The sequence below is a fragment of the Brachyhypopomus gauderio genome, unplaced genomic scaffold (genome assembly GCF_052324685.1).
Source record: "Brachyhypopomus gauderio isolate BG-103 unplaced genomic scaffold, BGAUD_0.2 sc350, whole genome shotgun sequence".
Taxonomy (NCBI): domain Eukaryota; kingdom Metazoa; phylum Chordata; class Actinopteri; order Gymnotiformes; family Hypopomidae; genus Brachyhypopomus; species Brachyhypopomus gauderio.
In genome coordinates, this window is record NW_027507171.1 from 17,501 (window position 1) to 32,967 (window position 15,467).

The window sequence follows — 15,467 nt, forward strand, 5'->3', positions numbered from 1 at the left end:
GACACTAAACGGATCGTTGGGCAGAGCCTGCATCGAGTGAGCGAGTGAGTCCTGCTGTGGTGCTGTGTGAGTGTGTGTGTGTGTGTGTGTGTGTGACGCGTTCCGTTGCGTTGCGGGGCGTCATGTGTGTAGGATGGATGTGAAGGAACGCAGACCCTACTGCTCTCTGACCAAGAGCCGGAGGGAGAAAGAGCGTCACTACACGGGCTCGTCGGGGGACAGCGAGGACTGCCGTGTCCACACACAAAAGTCCTACAGCTCCAGCGAGACACTCAAGGCCTTCGACCACGACTCCTCCCGCCTGCTCTACACCAGCCGCATCAAGGAGGTGGTTCACAGAGAGACGGAGGACTACGGCCGCCAAGGTGGGGATCCCCTCCCACCCCACAACACACACCTGTAACACGGGTGTTGGGTGCAGGCCATGCCTGTGGACTTGTCTGGATGGAGTTCAGAATAAGTTTATTTTATATTTTGTTTGCGGCGTTACAGATGTGAGGAGTTTGTCCTAGTTAGTGCGCATGTGACACACCACCCGCTATCAACTAGAAACTTTTAAAAGGTTTTAACAGAACAGACATATACAGCATACTACGAGAACATCCTGCTAAAAACTAAAACTATACTGTAAATATGGATGTTTTCCTAGATCTGTGGTAAAATACAGTTTGCTTTAGCAGACTGCTAGGAACAGATAACAGTAAGAGATTATTGGAGGTCAACAAAGCTGAAGGCTGTGCAGAAACTAAAGTAAAAGAAGTGGTGTCCCACGGTGTGTCCCGCAGTGTCTCAAACAGGGGTGTCCCGCAGTGTGTCCCGCAGTGTCTCAAACAGGGGTGTCCCGCAGTGTGTCCCGCAGTGTCTCAAACAGGGGTGTCCCGCAGTGTGTCCCGCAGTGTCTCAAACAGGGTGTCCCGCAGTGTGTCCCGCAGTGTCTCAAACAGGGGTGTCCCGCAGTGTGTCCCGCAGTGTCTCAAACAGGGGTGTCCCGCAGTGTCTCAAACAGGGGTGTCCCGCAGTGTGTCCCGCAGTGTCTCAAACAGGGGTGTCCCGCAGTGTCTCAAACAGGGGTGTCCCGCAGTGTGTCCCGCAGTGTCTCAAACGGGTGTCCCGCAGTGTCTCAAACAGGGGTGTCCCGCAGTGTCTCAAGCAGGGGTGTCCCGCAGTGTCTCAAACGGGTGTCCCGCAGTGTGTCCCGCTCACACGCAACAGGCACAAAGCAGGATGTCCAGGACCGGGTCTTCAGTTGCGGGCTAACCTCGTGCGTCATGTCATGGCTACCCATCAGCCTGGCCCGCACATTTAATCTTCTTATGTTTGTGCTTCAGTAAGGATGCAACCTTGGTGTGTGTGCTGGTGCACAGGTGAGTGTGGAGGTCTGGCACTGCGTTGTGTAGCCTTCCCAGGGTTGATGGCATGTTGGTGGTGATGAAACTGTGATTCCCAAATGTGTGTGTGTGTGTGTGTGTGTGTGTGTGTGTGTGTGTGTGTGTGTGTGTGTGTGTGTGTGTGTGTGTGTGTGTGTGGTTAACTGTGTGTGTGTGGTTAACTGAGTGTTTTTATTTTAGAAAGAAGTAATGATACTTTAGAGTGAGAGGGGGTGATGGGTGTGGCTTATCTAACACCAATTAATACCAGCTAGCCCACTTTCTGCCAGGGAGAGAGAGAGAGAGAGAGAGAGAGAGAGAGAGAGGTATGAGAGAGTGGTGGAGCAGACACAAGCAGAGAGAGAGATATGAGAGGGGATCCCCCTTTGTAGAGCTGATGGACATTGTGCAGACATTGCAGTCTTCACTCTGTCCTTCCCATCTATCTCAGTACATCACACACTCTCAGTACATCAGCAAAGCTCTGCACTTTTTCAGTACTCAGTACATCAATGACATCAATACATCTCTACTCACACTCTCAGTACATCAGTACATCTACGCACACTCTCAGTACATCAGCACATCTCTACGCACACTCTCAGTACATCTCTACACACACTCTCAGTACATCAGTACATCTCTACACACACTCTCAGTACATCAGTACATCTCTACGCACACTCTCAGTACATCAGTACATCTCTACACACACTATCAGTACATCTCTCAACACACTCTCAGTACATCAGTACATCTCTACACACACTCTCAGTACATCAGTACATCTCTACGCACACTCTCAGTACATCAGTACATCTCTACACACACTATCAGTACATCTCTCAACACACTCTCAGTACATCAGCACATCTCTACGCACACTCTCAGTACTATCAGTACATCTCTCAACACACTCTCAGTACATCAGCACATCTCTACGCACACTCTCAGTACTCTCAGTACTTACTCTGCACACTCTCAGTACTCTCAGTACTTACTCTGTACATTCTGCACACTTTCCCATTGGTTCCTTCTCATGTGCTACGCACATTTGCGGGGTGCTGCTCCCACTTTAAAGTAGTTCATGCATAGTGGTGCAAAGTATTGTATGGTGAGTGAGGAAGAGGCATCTGGAGATGCTTAATTAGTCAGTGAACAACAGTGCTTGTGACTTTCACATCCGTCTGTAAGTGTTCTCGTTCTCGTTCCCTGAGAAAGTTCCATAAAGGCCATCACCACTACATTGATTGCTTTCAGAGTGAAATTAACAGTTCATAAATATTTCAGAGAAAGGCCATAATTGCTTAATTATCTTATCATGTACAATTTCATTTGCACTAATTGGTGTTCATTTGGAATTTATATGATTTTAATTGAACTCCTTTGAAACTCCAATTATTTCTCTAGTTAATGACCCGTATGCTTTCTTGTTAATTGATCAATAATTTTTTTTTTCTTTTATTACAGCAGTTCAGCCTTTGAAATGCTCAGGTCTTAACAACACTCGAACATTAGCTGAGGAGCAATTAAAAATGTAACTTTAACGTTAAATTTTTTTTTTTTGAAAATGTCATATTTATTCACTATATTACTCTATGTTGCATTTAAAAAAATTAAAGTTGGAAAAAATTTTTTTTTTTTTTACATTTCCTAATTTTTCAGTCATTATTAATGACATCCATTCTTATGTTTATGAACCATTTGCGGTTTCAGCAGTGATTTTTTAATAGATTTTTATTGCATTAAATATTTTTCTAATGCCCTGTAAATGTGCCCCTAACCGCTGAACTTAAATAAATAGGTCATTACTCCAAAAAAAAAAAAAAAAAAAGCATTTTCTTCTGAATTTTCTACTGCCATTTGCTGGGCTGGAGCTGAGGTGACAGTGACATTGTAGAAGGTCTTTGTGCTGCGGTGAAAAGGAATTGCACTGTTCACTGTGCCACTGGGGTTTGGGGGCGTGAACAGTTTGCCCTGGACATGTAGCCCCACCCCAGAGGGGTGGAGCCCTAATTCTACAGAGCATGGCTGATTTAATAAACCATTTACACCAGATTCAAAGGAAGGAACTGAATTATAAATATGTGTGTTGGTTTTAATTGGAATGTCTTTTCTAAATGTTTCACGTGCTAAATGTTTCTAAATGTTTAAATTTTTTTAACTTTGCTTCATAATGGAAAATTGTGTTTTTGCAGCAGGTTTTAATGCTCACTGGTGATGTTCATTCACTTGTTTTCAACTGCAGTGTGTATAACGTGCAGCTTTGGTTTGTTGGTTTAGGAAGCTGAGAGTGTTAGTGAGAAGTGCGTGCCAAATCACATCCAGATTATTAAATATCACATAAACTTGCATCTGGGAATTACATCCAGATTATTAAATATCACAAAAAACTGGCATCTGGGAATTACACCCAGATTATTAAATATCACAAAAAATTGGCATCTGGGAATTACACCCAGATTATTAAATATCACAAAAAACTGGCATCTGGGAATCACTCCCAGATTATTAAATATCACAAAAACTAACATCTGGGAATCACACCCCAGATTATTAAATATCACATAAACTGGAAACTGAGGCATAACTAAGGCAGAGTTGACAAAGTTGTGCAAAGGTTCATATATTTTATATATATATATAATGAAGAATATTTCTATATTTATTTATATAACAATGTGGAATGTGTCAAATGGAAATATGAGAAACAGTAGTTCCTTCATCAGGTTATATTTACAATGAAAACTGAAGAATATATTTTTTTGTCATTAGGCAGTACATTTTTTTTACTACCTGCACCACATGTAAAATTTTATATAAAATTATTTAATATTACTATATTAAATTATATTACTATATTAAATTAATATTACTATAATAATGTTATTGTTTATATTAATCCTAATTAATTAATCTTAATATTAAATTGCTGGTTTTGAACAATAATAATGCTGATTCTGACAGCAGTTTCCCAGCGTCACAGTGGTAGTGGTGGTGGTGGGACTACTGTTGTGGTGGTAACTGTTGCCCTTGGAGATGAGTTTACTCTTTCAAGGCCTGGGTGTATTTATGAAATCATCAACCAGATGAGACGCACTTTAGCCACTGGTCTTCCTGCCAAGCCGCGATGGTGTGGTTAAGCCATCTTCTCTCCATCTGTGCTACATTATCCCTCACTGTGTGTGTGTGTGTGTGTGTGTGTGTGTGCACATGTGTAAAACTTCACTCACTCTTTTGGCTCTGTAATTTTGAAGCAATTAAAAATGATTAGGATTTAATTGTGAAATTGCCAAATGGTGAAGACAATCGTGTGAAACGAGGGTGTTTCCTCCTTTGACACCAGGCTGATTCCTTGCATTGCTTCACCCAAATGTTAGTGATTAAAGGCTGCACTGGTTCATGTGACATTTTGATTAGTGTAGTAGACTAGTGTGTGTTCAGTTGGCCGTCTGTCAGCACACTGTGTGGACTTAAATAATTCTTAGAAACTGCACAGTACCTGCTGTGTGCATAAATAAGGCTTAAAATCAATATAGTGTATGATGTGGACATAAATAATACTATTTGCCATTTAATGCAAAACACTGAGCTGTCCCAGAGGCAGGGTGTATTTTTATAACCCTTTTGAAAGGTGAAAAGTTAAAGGTTAAAGAAGTTCTGCTTGGAAACGTCTGCAGCCCGCACAAAATCATGAACCTATACAAATAGAATTTGTATGTTTTTCATAGTGTAACAAATTGTTCAAGTGAACTTCACACGCAATTACAGTTGTCAAGGAATGCACCTTGTCAATTAATTACTAACAAGTATTGTGTGTGTGTGTGTGTGTGTGTGTGTGTGTGTGTGTGTGTGTGCGCGTGTGCGTGTGTTATAATTGAGTAGGGGTGGGTGTGTGTGTTTGTGGATGAGTAGGTATGTGTGTGTGAGTGTGTGTGTGTGTGTGTGTGTGTGTGTGTGTGTGTGTGTGTGTGTGTGTGTGTGTGTTTGTGTGTGTGTGTGTGTGTGTGTGTGTGTGCATTACAGTGAATTGTGTTTGGAGTTCTCTTCATGCAGATTCAATATGATGTGCTTGAATGGCCTTTTAGTGGCTGTTCGATGAGTATTCTGACATTTCTGCTTACTCTGTCTGTCTGTCTGTCTGTCTTGCTTGTTTTATGTGTGTGTGTGTGTGTGTGTGAGGAGTGGAGGTTCCAGGGTTGATCACAGCTCTTGATCTCACTGGGTCTCACCTCAGGGAGCATGCTGACACTTGTTTGAGCATCTGAGGAGACACGATGGTCTCTTTGTTTTAGTGATATGCTTGTTGTTAGGGTCAGTGCAGCGTATGTGTGTGTGTGATTGACAAACTGGCGGCATAGCGTTGTTTACAGATTCTTCTTTTTCTGTCTGGATTTTGGGTCAGTTGATACAATCCCTATTGAGAGAGAGACAGAGAGAGAGACCAAACGAGAAGAAGGCACTATCAATTTACCACTCTATTTTTCTGTTCTGTTCTCCTGGGCGGGGCGATGTATCTTCTCTCCACATGGCCGCATGCCTCTCAGGTGCCAACAGAACCTGTTTACCTGTCCGCTCCTCTCGGGCCAGCGGGCGTCCAGCCATCCTGCCCAGCCCACTTAACCAGACCACAAGGTGTTCCTGACCTCCCCTCCCTCAGCACTTACCAGGCCCGGCAGAGAGGAGAACACAGACGGAGCACGCACACACACACGCATGGACACGCACACACACGCATGGACACGCACACACACACGCATGGACACGCACACACACGCATGGACACGCACACACACGCATGGACACGCACACAACACACGCATGGACACGCACACACACACGCATGGACACGCACACACAACACGCATGGACACGCACACACACACGCATGGACACGCACACACACACGCATGGACACCGCGCACACACATGCATGGACACGCGCACACATGCATGGACACGCACACACACGCATGGACACGCGCACTACACACGCATGGACACGCGCACACACACGCATGGGACACGCGCACACACGCATGGACACGCACACACACACGCATGGACACGCACAAACACACGCACGGACACGCACACACACAGGCACGGACACGCACACACACAGGCACGGACACGCACACACACAGGCACGGACACGCACACACACGCACGGACACGCACACACACACGCATGGACACGCACACACACACGCATGGACACGCACACACACACGCATGGACACGCACACACACACGACCGCATGGACACGCACACACACACGCATGGACACGCACACACACGCATGGACACGCACACACACGCATGGACACGCGCACACACACGCATGGACACGCGCACACACGCATGGACACGCACACACCACACGCATGGACACGCACACACACACGCACGGACACGCACAAACACACGCACGGACACGCACACACACAGGCACGGACACGCACACACACAGGCACGGACACGCACACACACAGGCACGGACACGCACACACACAGGCACGGACACGCACACACACGCACGGACACGCACACACACGCACGGACACGCACACACACGCACGGACACGCGCACACACACACACGCACGGACACGCACACACACACACGCACGGACACGCAACACACACACGCACGGACACGCGCACACACACGCATGGACACGCGCACAACACACGCATGGACACGCGCACACACACGCATGGACACGCGCACACACACGCATGGACACGCGCACACACACGCATGGACGCGCACACACACGCGCACACACAACGCATGGACACGCGCACACACACGCATGGACACGCGCAAACACACGCATGGACACGCGCACACACACGCATGGACACGCACAAACACACGCATGGACACACACAAACACACGCATGGACACGCACACACACACGCATGGACACGCACACACACACGCATGGACACACACACACACGCATGGACACGCACACACACTCATGGACACACACACACACGCGCATGGGACACGCACACACACGCATGGACACGCACACACACTCATGGACACGCACACACACTCACCACAGTCCTTCGTGCCACACTCAGAGTAGTGGCAGCCAATGGTGTGAATATTTTTCACCATCATCTCAGTCCTGGACTCTCTCTGCTTTAAAGTGCCCGTTACATTTACAGGGAACATTAGGGATGTGTAGAACCCCTCTTGAAAAATAAAGAGTTTGTTGTCTCTGGGGCACACAAACTACATTCTACCATCATTTGTATGACTGAGTGGTAGTAACTGTGTTGTGTGCAGTAACTATGGACAATGTGTTATGTTGCGGAAGCTAGATTATGCACATTAATAACAATAGAGAGTAACACTTGATACACATTGTTATCGAGTAGCTGTATTACACTGTAATTTATGGTACACACTCTGGTGTCAGGTAAAGTGTTGCCCAAGACGACAAATGTTTTAAACACACAGCTTATACTGTGTCTTTGTAAAGTACATGGTGGTTAGGTGACATTTTGAGAAACAAGCTGCTGATACTGTGTGTGTGTGTGTGTGTGTGTGTGTGTGTGTGTGTGTGTTACAGGGCAGAACTTTAACCTGAGGCAGTTGGGGATCTGTGAGCCGGCTACACGTAGAGGCCTGGCCTTCTGTGCTGAGATGGGCCTCCCGCACCGAGGCTACTCCACTGGTGCTGGCTCAGACGTGGACATTGAGCACCAGGGGGTGATGTCACCAGAACGCGCCATGAGACTGTGGGGCCGGGGGGTGAAGTCTGGCCGCAGTTCCTGCCTGTCCAGCCGCTCCAACTCACCCTTGACACTGACCGACACGGAGCACGAGAATAAATCAGACAGTGAGAACGGTGAGTGGGCTTGTGCGCACACACAGGCAAACATACACACACACACACACACCACACACACACACACACACACACACACAGGCAAACACACAGGGAAACACATACACACACACACAGGAGACACACACACACACTCATGCGTGCACTCACACACACAGACATACAAACATTCACACAAACACATACACATTCTCACACACACATTCTCACACACACACAAACACACACACAAACACACACACTAACACACTCAAACATACACAGAATCACACACACACATTAACACACACACTCAAACATAAACAGAATCACACATACATTAACACACACACACACTCTCACACATACGTGTTCTGAGGTATAGGTCACTGCGTGGACATACTGACCTTTTCCACATCCACTCTGGTTAGGTGGTGTTGGCTTTACTGTTGGTCTGTCTGCCTTTTGTTTCTAATCTTCCAGTCACAAACAGCTTTTACATACACCCACCGTATCCGAGCAACGCACGCTTTTTTTTAAACAGACAAGAATCCTGCTTTTTCAGAACTTCAGTGGTGGCAGGTGGCATACAGTCATGATTTTTGTGGGTTTGTGTTGTGTGTGTGTGTGTGTGTGGTGGGAGGGTGTGTATGGGAGTGTGTGTGTGAGTGTGTGTAGGCAGAATCTTACGGTTCTGTCCCCAGGGCCCCACTCACACCAGTCAAAGGCACATACGTATGTGTGTGTGCGTGTGTGTGTGTGTGCGTGTGTGTGTGTGTGTGTGTGTGTGAGCTCAGCTCTTGGAGACCGCACCTAGCTGTCTGTGGTATGCTTCTCTGCTTGGGTGAGCACGTACAGTGGCAGATTAGCCCAGCTCACCGGTCTGAAGTGCAAATTTGATCAGGCATGAAACCTGGAGGAGAGTTGGACACCAATGGAACTACAGGCAGAAGGAGCAATGATCCCCCCTCCCTCTCCTTCTCTCTCCTCTCCTCCATCTCCTTCTCTCTCTCCCCCCCTCCCTCTCCTTCTCTCTCCTCTCCTCCATCTCCTTCTCTCTCCCCCCCCTCCCTCTCCTTCTCTCTCCTCTCCTCCATCTCCTTCTCTCTCCCCCCCTCCCTCTCCTTCTCTCTCCTCTCCTCCATCTCCTTCTCTCTCCCCCCCCTCTCCTTCTCTCTCCTCTCCTCCATCTCCTTCTCTCTCCCCCCCTCCCTCTCCTTCTCTCTCCTCTCCTCCATCTCCTTCTCTCTCCCCCCCTCCCTCTCCTTCTCTCTCCTCTCCTCCATCTCCTCCCTCTCCTTCTCTCCTCTCCTCCATCTCCTCCCTCTCCTTCTCTCTCTCCTCATCTCTCCCACTCTCTCTCTCTCCTCTCTCCTCCATCTCCTTCTCTCCCTCTCTCCTCTTCTCTCCCCTCCTCCCTCTGCTTCTCTCTCCTTCTCTCCCTCTCCTCTTCTTTCCTCCCCCCTCCTTCCCCTTCTTTCTCCCTCTTTCTCTTTCTCTCTCCCTCTCTTCCTCTTCTCTCCCCTCCTCCCTCTCCCTCTCTCTCCTTCTCTCCCTGCTCTCTTCCTCTATCTCCCTCCCTCTCCCCCCCTCTCTCTCTTCCTCTCTCTCTCCCTCCCCCCCTCTCTCTCCTCTCCTCATCTCCCCTCTTCTCCCCCCTCTCACCCTCACTTTCCCACTCTCTCTCTCTCCGTCTCTCTCTTTTTCTCATTCCATCTCTTTCTCCCGAAGCTGCCGTGTCATATGTTAGAATTCCGTTTCTATTGAGGCTTTTTTTCCTTCTTCTTTCCAATGTATCTCACACACAGAAGAAACACTCGATTTTACGAGCAGGAAACATTTTGGTGACACATTCGTGTCTCCCCTTTTCAATATGAGAAAAAAATATAATTATTTTAAAATATTTTAGTCTTGGTTTCATGCTCCTCATTTCAGAGTTTGAGGGAGGGACTATTGTCCCCAGGAGAAGAGGAGACGCACAGTGCTGACAGATACATATAGTGCTCCTTCTGTTTTTTTTTCCCCCAAAACCAACTGCTAATTAATTACCAGCCTCTCCCTGTGAAACACGAACACTCCTCTTTCATTTATTTCCCAGCTAAACTCATTTATTAAGACTGTCCCGACTAACAGGTGTTCTGTGTGAATAACCTTTAAAGAGACCCGTTCTAATCGCGTTCATTACCACCTTTCGGCTTAATTAGGAGGAGGCTGAGTGTGCTGAATAGCTGTGGTCGCTGCCATTTATGAGCTGGAGTTGTGGAGAGGCCTTAATGTCTCTGATGGCCCCCACACCACTACAGTGGGGGATTAAGCCCGGGAGAGCAGATTCATTTCCTTTAATGTAGTTAATATTTGTGAAAGGCGTTTTGGCTCATTCTTTGTGTGTGTGTATGTGTGCATGCGTTCGTGTGTGTGTGTACATGCGTGCGTGTGTGTGTACGTGTGTACGTGTGTGCGTGTGTGTGTGTGTGTGTGTGTGTGTGTGTGTGTGTGTGTTGTGCGCGTGCGTGTTCGTGTGTGTGTGCACATGCACACCCATATGGGTGACAGCGTGCAAGGCCATTTTAGAAATTTGGTGCTTATGTGTACACATACGCCAGATACCATCTCCAAATAAGAGATGGTACTGATATACTGATGCATTTGCAAGTAAGTGAATGAGAGCGCCGCCCTGTAGGCTGTCTCTCCCTATAACAGCCCTGTCTGTCTCTCCCTATAACAGCCCTGTGTGTCTCTCCCTATAACAGCCCTGTCTGTCTCTCCCTATAACAGCCCTGTCTGTCTCTCTGTGGTTGCGGATGACCCTGTCTGCTGCTGTACAGGTTCTCCAGTTCCTTAAGAAGCTGCTGCTCTCACCTGCACTAGAGCTTAGAGCCTCAGGAGGGGGGTTGGGGGGGGGGGTCCTACTTCTCGTGCCGCCTCAAACAAGTTCCTGTTTACATGTGCTGGGAATCACCCTGGGAAACGCGCTGGTCCAGTGACTGACGGGCGTCTTCGCTTGTCGTCAGGATAGAGTTACCTGGAGATCTCCTTCCCGCCTGCCGGCCCTGCTTGAGAGAGCTTATTTAGATGCGGTTAGCAGACCCTGCGTCCTGATTGGCCAGCTCCGAATGCAGGCGAAGGTAATTTCATTTCCTAACGGGCTTATTCAACACAAAGAGAGAGTGTGTGTAACTGCGTCAGTGCTCAGGAGCTCTGCTCGGTGATCCAGTGAGAGCCATGCTGTTCTGTTCTCCTTCTCTACAGTCATCGCCTTAAACCCATCAGAGAGAACCTATAGAAAGAAGGAGAGAGTGAGGGAGGGAGGAGAGAGAGAGAGAGAGAGAGAGAGAGAGAGAGGGGGAAGGGGGAAGAGAGAATAAGGAGGGGGGGGGGCGAGATAGAGGTGGGGGGCAGGGGTAATGGAGGAGCAGGTCGTCTCCACTCCTGAACAGGTTTTTAATATCCTGTAATTGAGAGGAGCCGTCTGAGCACAAACAGAGACTCAGCCGTAGAAGAGAGGGAGAGATAAGAGAGAGAGGCAGTGGAAGAAGAGAAAAGTAGGGATACCAAGAGAAGAAGAGGGAGAGTTGGAGAGGGAGAGGGATGAGGTTGCAGACAAAGCATCGACGCTGTGCTATGTCTCCGGGGGCCATTTGAGCTGGGGCCCCGCGTGTGTCCGCCACAGCCCCTCTGTCCCTGGGTCACGGGACACCCGCACACTCTCCCAACACAAGCCCACTGCAGAGACTTGTACAATCATGCATGATACGTACAATCATGCACATAATACCCCCCCCCCCCCCCCCCCCCCCCCCCACACACACACACACACACACACACACTGTATCGTGTCTGTAGTGCATTAAAAGTACAATCAAAGATGATAAAATAATTCTGCTCTTGAATAACTTTTAATTACTCTTTTGGCAAGTCTGCCTGTCTGATGAGTCCACTTTGGTACTGTTTGGTGCAGTTCAGCTCAGTGTGAGAGTGTGTGAGGACCCCACTCCCGTCCCCACCAACTCTCCCCCACCCGTCTGCGTGGCGGTGGTTTACAGAGTCGGGTCGGGGGAAGGGGATACGGAGAAAAAACACCCAGAGGCCACCACTCTTGAATCTGGGGTCTCGTTAGTAGCGCCCCCCAACTGTGGTTTTTGATCCTACTCTTCGTTCCTTGCTCTCTTTGGCTGGGGGGGGGGGGGGGGGGTTAATCAAAGCCCTGGCCAGTGCCTGTTAAGAGGACGTGTCCTGCTGGAGTCAGGGGAGCAGCTGGTGAGAGCCACTCACAGGAGAGAACGTCTCCAACTACTACAGCGCTCAGAGCTGCTTTGGGCCTTGAAGCCATCTGAAAGGGCTTTGACATTCGAACTAGCAGCTCCTTCCCCAGAGCTGTCCAGGTCATTGTGTGTGTGTGTGTGTGTGTGTGTGTGTGTGTGTGTGGGTGTGTGTGTTGGAGAGAGACTCTTGTAAGCTTGGTTTGCTCAGTGTTAGTGACCACCAGTCAAGGCAGATGTATAGTGTCAGCCCATTCTCACAAATGCAGTTCATTCTATCACTTATGTGGACATAAACATCCCCTTGTGCCGCTCTCTCTCTTTCCCACACACACACACACACACACACACACACACACACACACACACACACACACACACTGTCTTTATTCTCATCTAGTTATTTCCCCTTCACCCCTGTCTCCTACACACTCAAATGCCCTGCTCTCTCTCTCTCTCTCTCTCTCTCTCTGTATCTCTCTCTCTCTCTCTCTCTCTCTCTCTATCTATATATATATATATATATCCCTCTTTCTGTCATTCTCTATCTCCATCTCTCCTATGTCCTGAATCTAAAGGCATGAGTCTTGTCAGTGGTTTTCCTGCTAAATCTCCAGGACGTCCACCTGCCTCTCCAACACTTACGCCAAGAGGTCCTCAACCTGCTTTAATGAGATTAAGAGAAATGTGTCAACAGCAATACAAATCCTGTAAATATCTTAACTGGCTTAACTGGGCAGTACGCTATCCTGGACAATCTCCCCACTGCTACACACACGCACACACTCACACACACACACACACGCACACACATACATGCGTGAATACACTTACACAATACAGACACAAAGTATGGACAAAAGTTTGGACATAGCTGACTGAATGTATTAAAGGCATTAAGCCTTAAAGGCATTTTAATGGTTCATGCTTAGATTTGCTTCTAAGACAAATATAAATAGTTAATATTGATGGCCTATATATGATTTTTTTTCCCCCAAAACAGTGTATACAGTATAGAATTTAAATAATAAGAATTCAAATTTCAATGAATTTTAATTTCCTCCTTTCGCTACATTTCGCCCTTCAGCGTACATGAGAATGTCTTCAGGGCATCATAGGTAACTGCTTCATGAAGCTGGTTAAGAGAACACCATCCCAAACTGTCCAATAACTGTCCAAGAACTTTACAATCTATTAAATCATTTATTATGGTTTATTATGGTTTAACATAGCATAGTCATGTTTTAGTTTTCTAAAATGTAGAACAAAATGTAGAACTCTTCCCGTGTTTAGTCTTCTCTTTCCTGTTCTTCCCGTGTTTAGTTTGTTCAGTTTTATTCTGGTTTTGTTTCTGGTTGTCCTTTTGCCACTTTTACAATGAGTCCTAATAAACATTGCTTACCTCAGATTTGTCTCTCACACACACATATGCAAATACACATGCACACACACAGACGCAAGGGTATTATTAGATGTTATTTGATCCACATTGCCTGTGTATGGCTGTAGTTAATATATAAAGGTCAAATCAAAACACAGTCAAATACTAGAACCAGCACAAATGTTTCTGTTTGTGTGTGTGTGTGTGTGTGTGTGAGAGAGAGAGAGAGAGAGAGAGAGAGAGAGAGAGAGAGAGAGAGGCTGATTTATATAAAGCAGATCACACGGTGTCATGGGAGAATGCCTTACAGCCATTTAGAGATGAGGGTTGTTCTTGAGAAATGAGGCAGAGATGTAGATGTAGGAGATGATGAGCTCCTCTCCTGGACGCGTCGAAGGCGTGAAGACTCAGACTAGCGTGCTCTCCTAAAGCCCTCGGTGTGAAGTGCTTCGTCTCTAAGCGTTGTCTCTCACACTGATCCTCCTGTTTTCCTCTCCTTGTTTGGGACGTCTGGCATTGTTGACTTTGTTCTGGCTGAAGTTGGCAGTTTTTCTTTGTTCCTGAGTGGAGCTTTGAGAAGGGTGGTGTTGTGGTGGAGTACTGGTGAAGCATGCCGGGCCCACGCTGAAGCCCGGTGGCCCATCTCCTCTTCACGCCTCTGCTGAGTGACCTCGGTGACCTCTGCTTCCTCTCTCGCTCTGGAGCAGAAAGAGAGCCGGAGGCGTTTTCCCAGAGGGGTCATGACCTCTCACGGGACACACAGCAGTGGGAGCCATCTCGCTTTTGTTAGGGGGAATGGATAAGCAATCAGCGATTCACTCCATCTCACAGACACACACACACACACACACACACACACTAGGCAGAGTGTGTTTACATAGAAACATTGCACTTCCTCTATCACCTACAAATTGTACATCGGACATGGGGTGTGTGTGTGTGTGTGTGTGTGTGTGTGTGTGTGTGTGTGTGTGTGTGTGTGTGTGTGGATGTTCTTGTGTGCATGAATGAAAACCAGACTAATGCAAGAGTTCCACACACTCCTCACACACATCTCCATTCCCAGGGCTGATGTGTAGAAACAGAGGGACGGTGTGTAAACGTTCTTATCGCAGGGTCAGTGTATCTCCATCGCTCGCCTCCAACCGCTTGCTCCAAATTCCCCCCCAGCCTGTCAGCTCCCCCTCACTCCATCACGCTGATGGTGCAGTGGAGACCGTAAACAGCCCGGACCCGGACCCTGGCGCCGCCCCACGCCGGCCGCGTCCTGCCACGCGCAGACGGAGAAGTGTGATGACGGTGGGTCTCCTGTCGTGGAGGAGAGGAAGCGTCTGCGTGTGACGGATGCGTGCGAGCGGGCGCTCCCCGCCTCTGACTGACTAATGATCTTCTCCCGACCCAGTCATGCACGGAGATAAACATTTATGAAGCCGCGTGTGTGTTTGATCATTGTCTGACGGTACTTAACATCGCTCGGGGCTCCGCGTTAATGGAGGCGGGCCGTGGGCGGCGTAGCTCTTGGACACGCTGTGTTCTGTGACTTTAATTTGAGTCAGAACATTTGATGAGCAGAACACACAAACCATGTACATACTAACAATCTTGTAA

The 15,467-nt window shown here is 47.8% G+C and overlaps 1 protein-coding gene across 1 annotated transcript in view; it reads left to right on the top strand.

Annotated features, from left to right (window-relative positions):
• Positions 1 to 15,238, top strand: part of LOC143504964 (teneurin-3-like) — a 15,412-nt gene extending 174 nt beyond the window's left edge. The window contains exons 1-4 of the mRNA XM_076996073.1: positions 1 to 365; positions 7,962 to 8,252; positions 12,178 to 12,331; positions 15,070 to 15,238. The exon at positions 1 to 365 is cut by the window's left edge and continues 174 nt beyond it. Of these exons, the coding sequence (XP_076852188.1) occupies positions 134 to 365; positions 7,962 to 8,252; positions 12,178 to 12,331; positions 15,070 to 15,238 (846 nt within the window). The 5' untranslated portion in view covers positions 1 to 133. The remainder of the gene's footprint in view (positions 366 to 7,961; positions 8,253 to 12,177; positions 12,332 to 15,069) is intronic.
• The last annotated feature ends 229 nt before the right edge of the window (positions 15,239 to 15,467 follow it).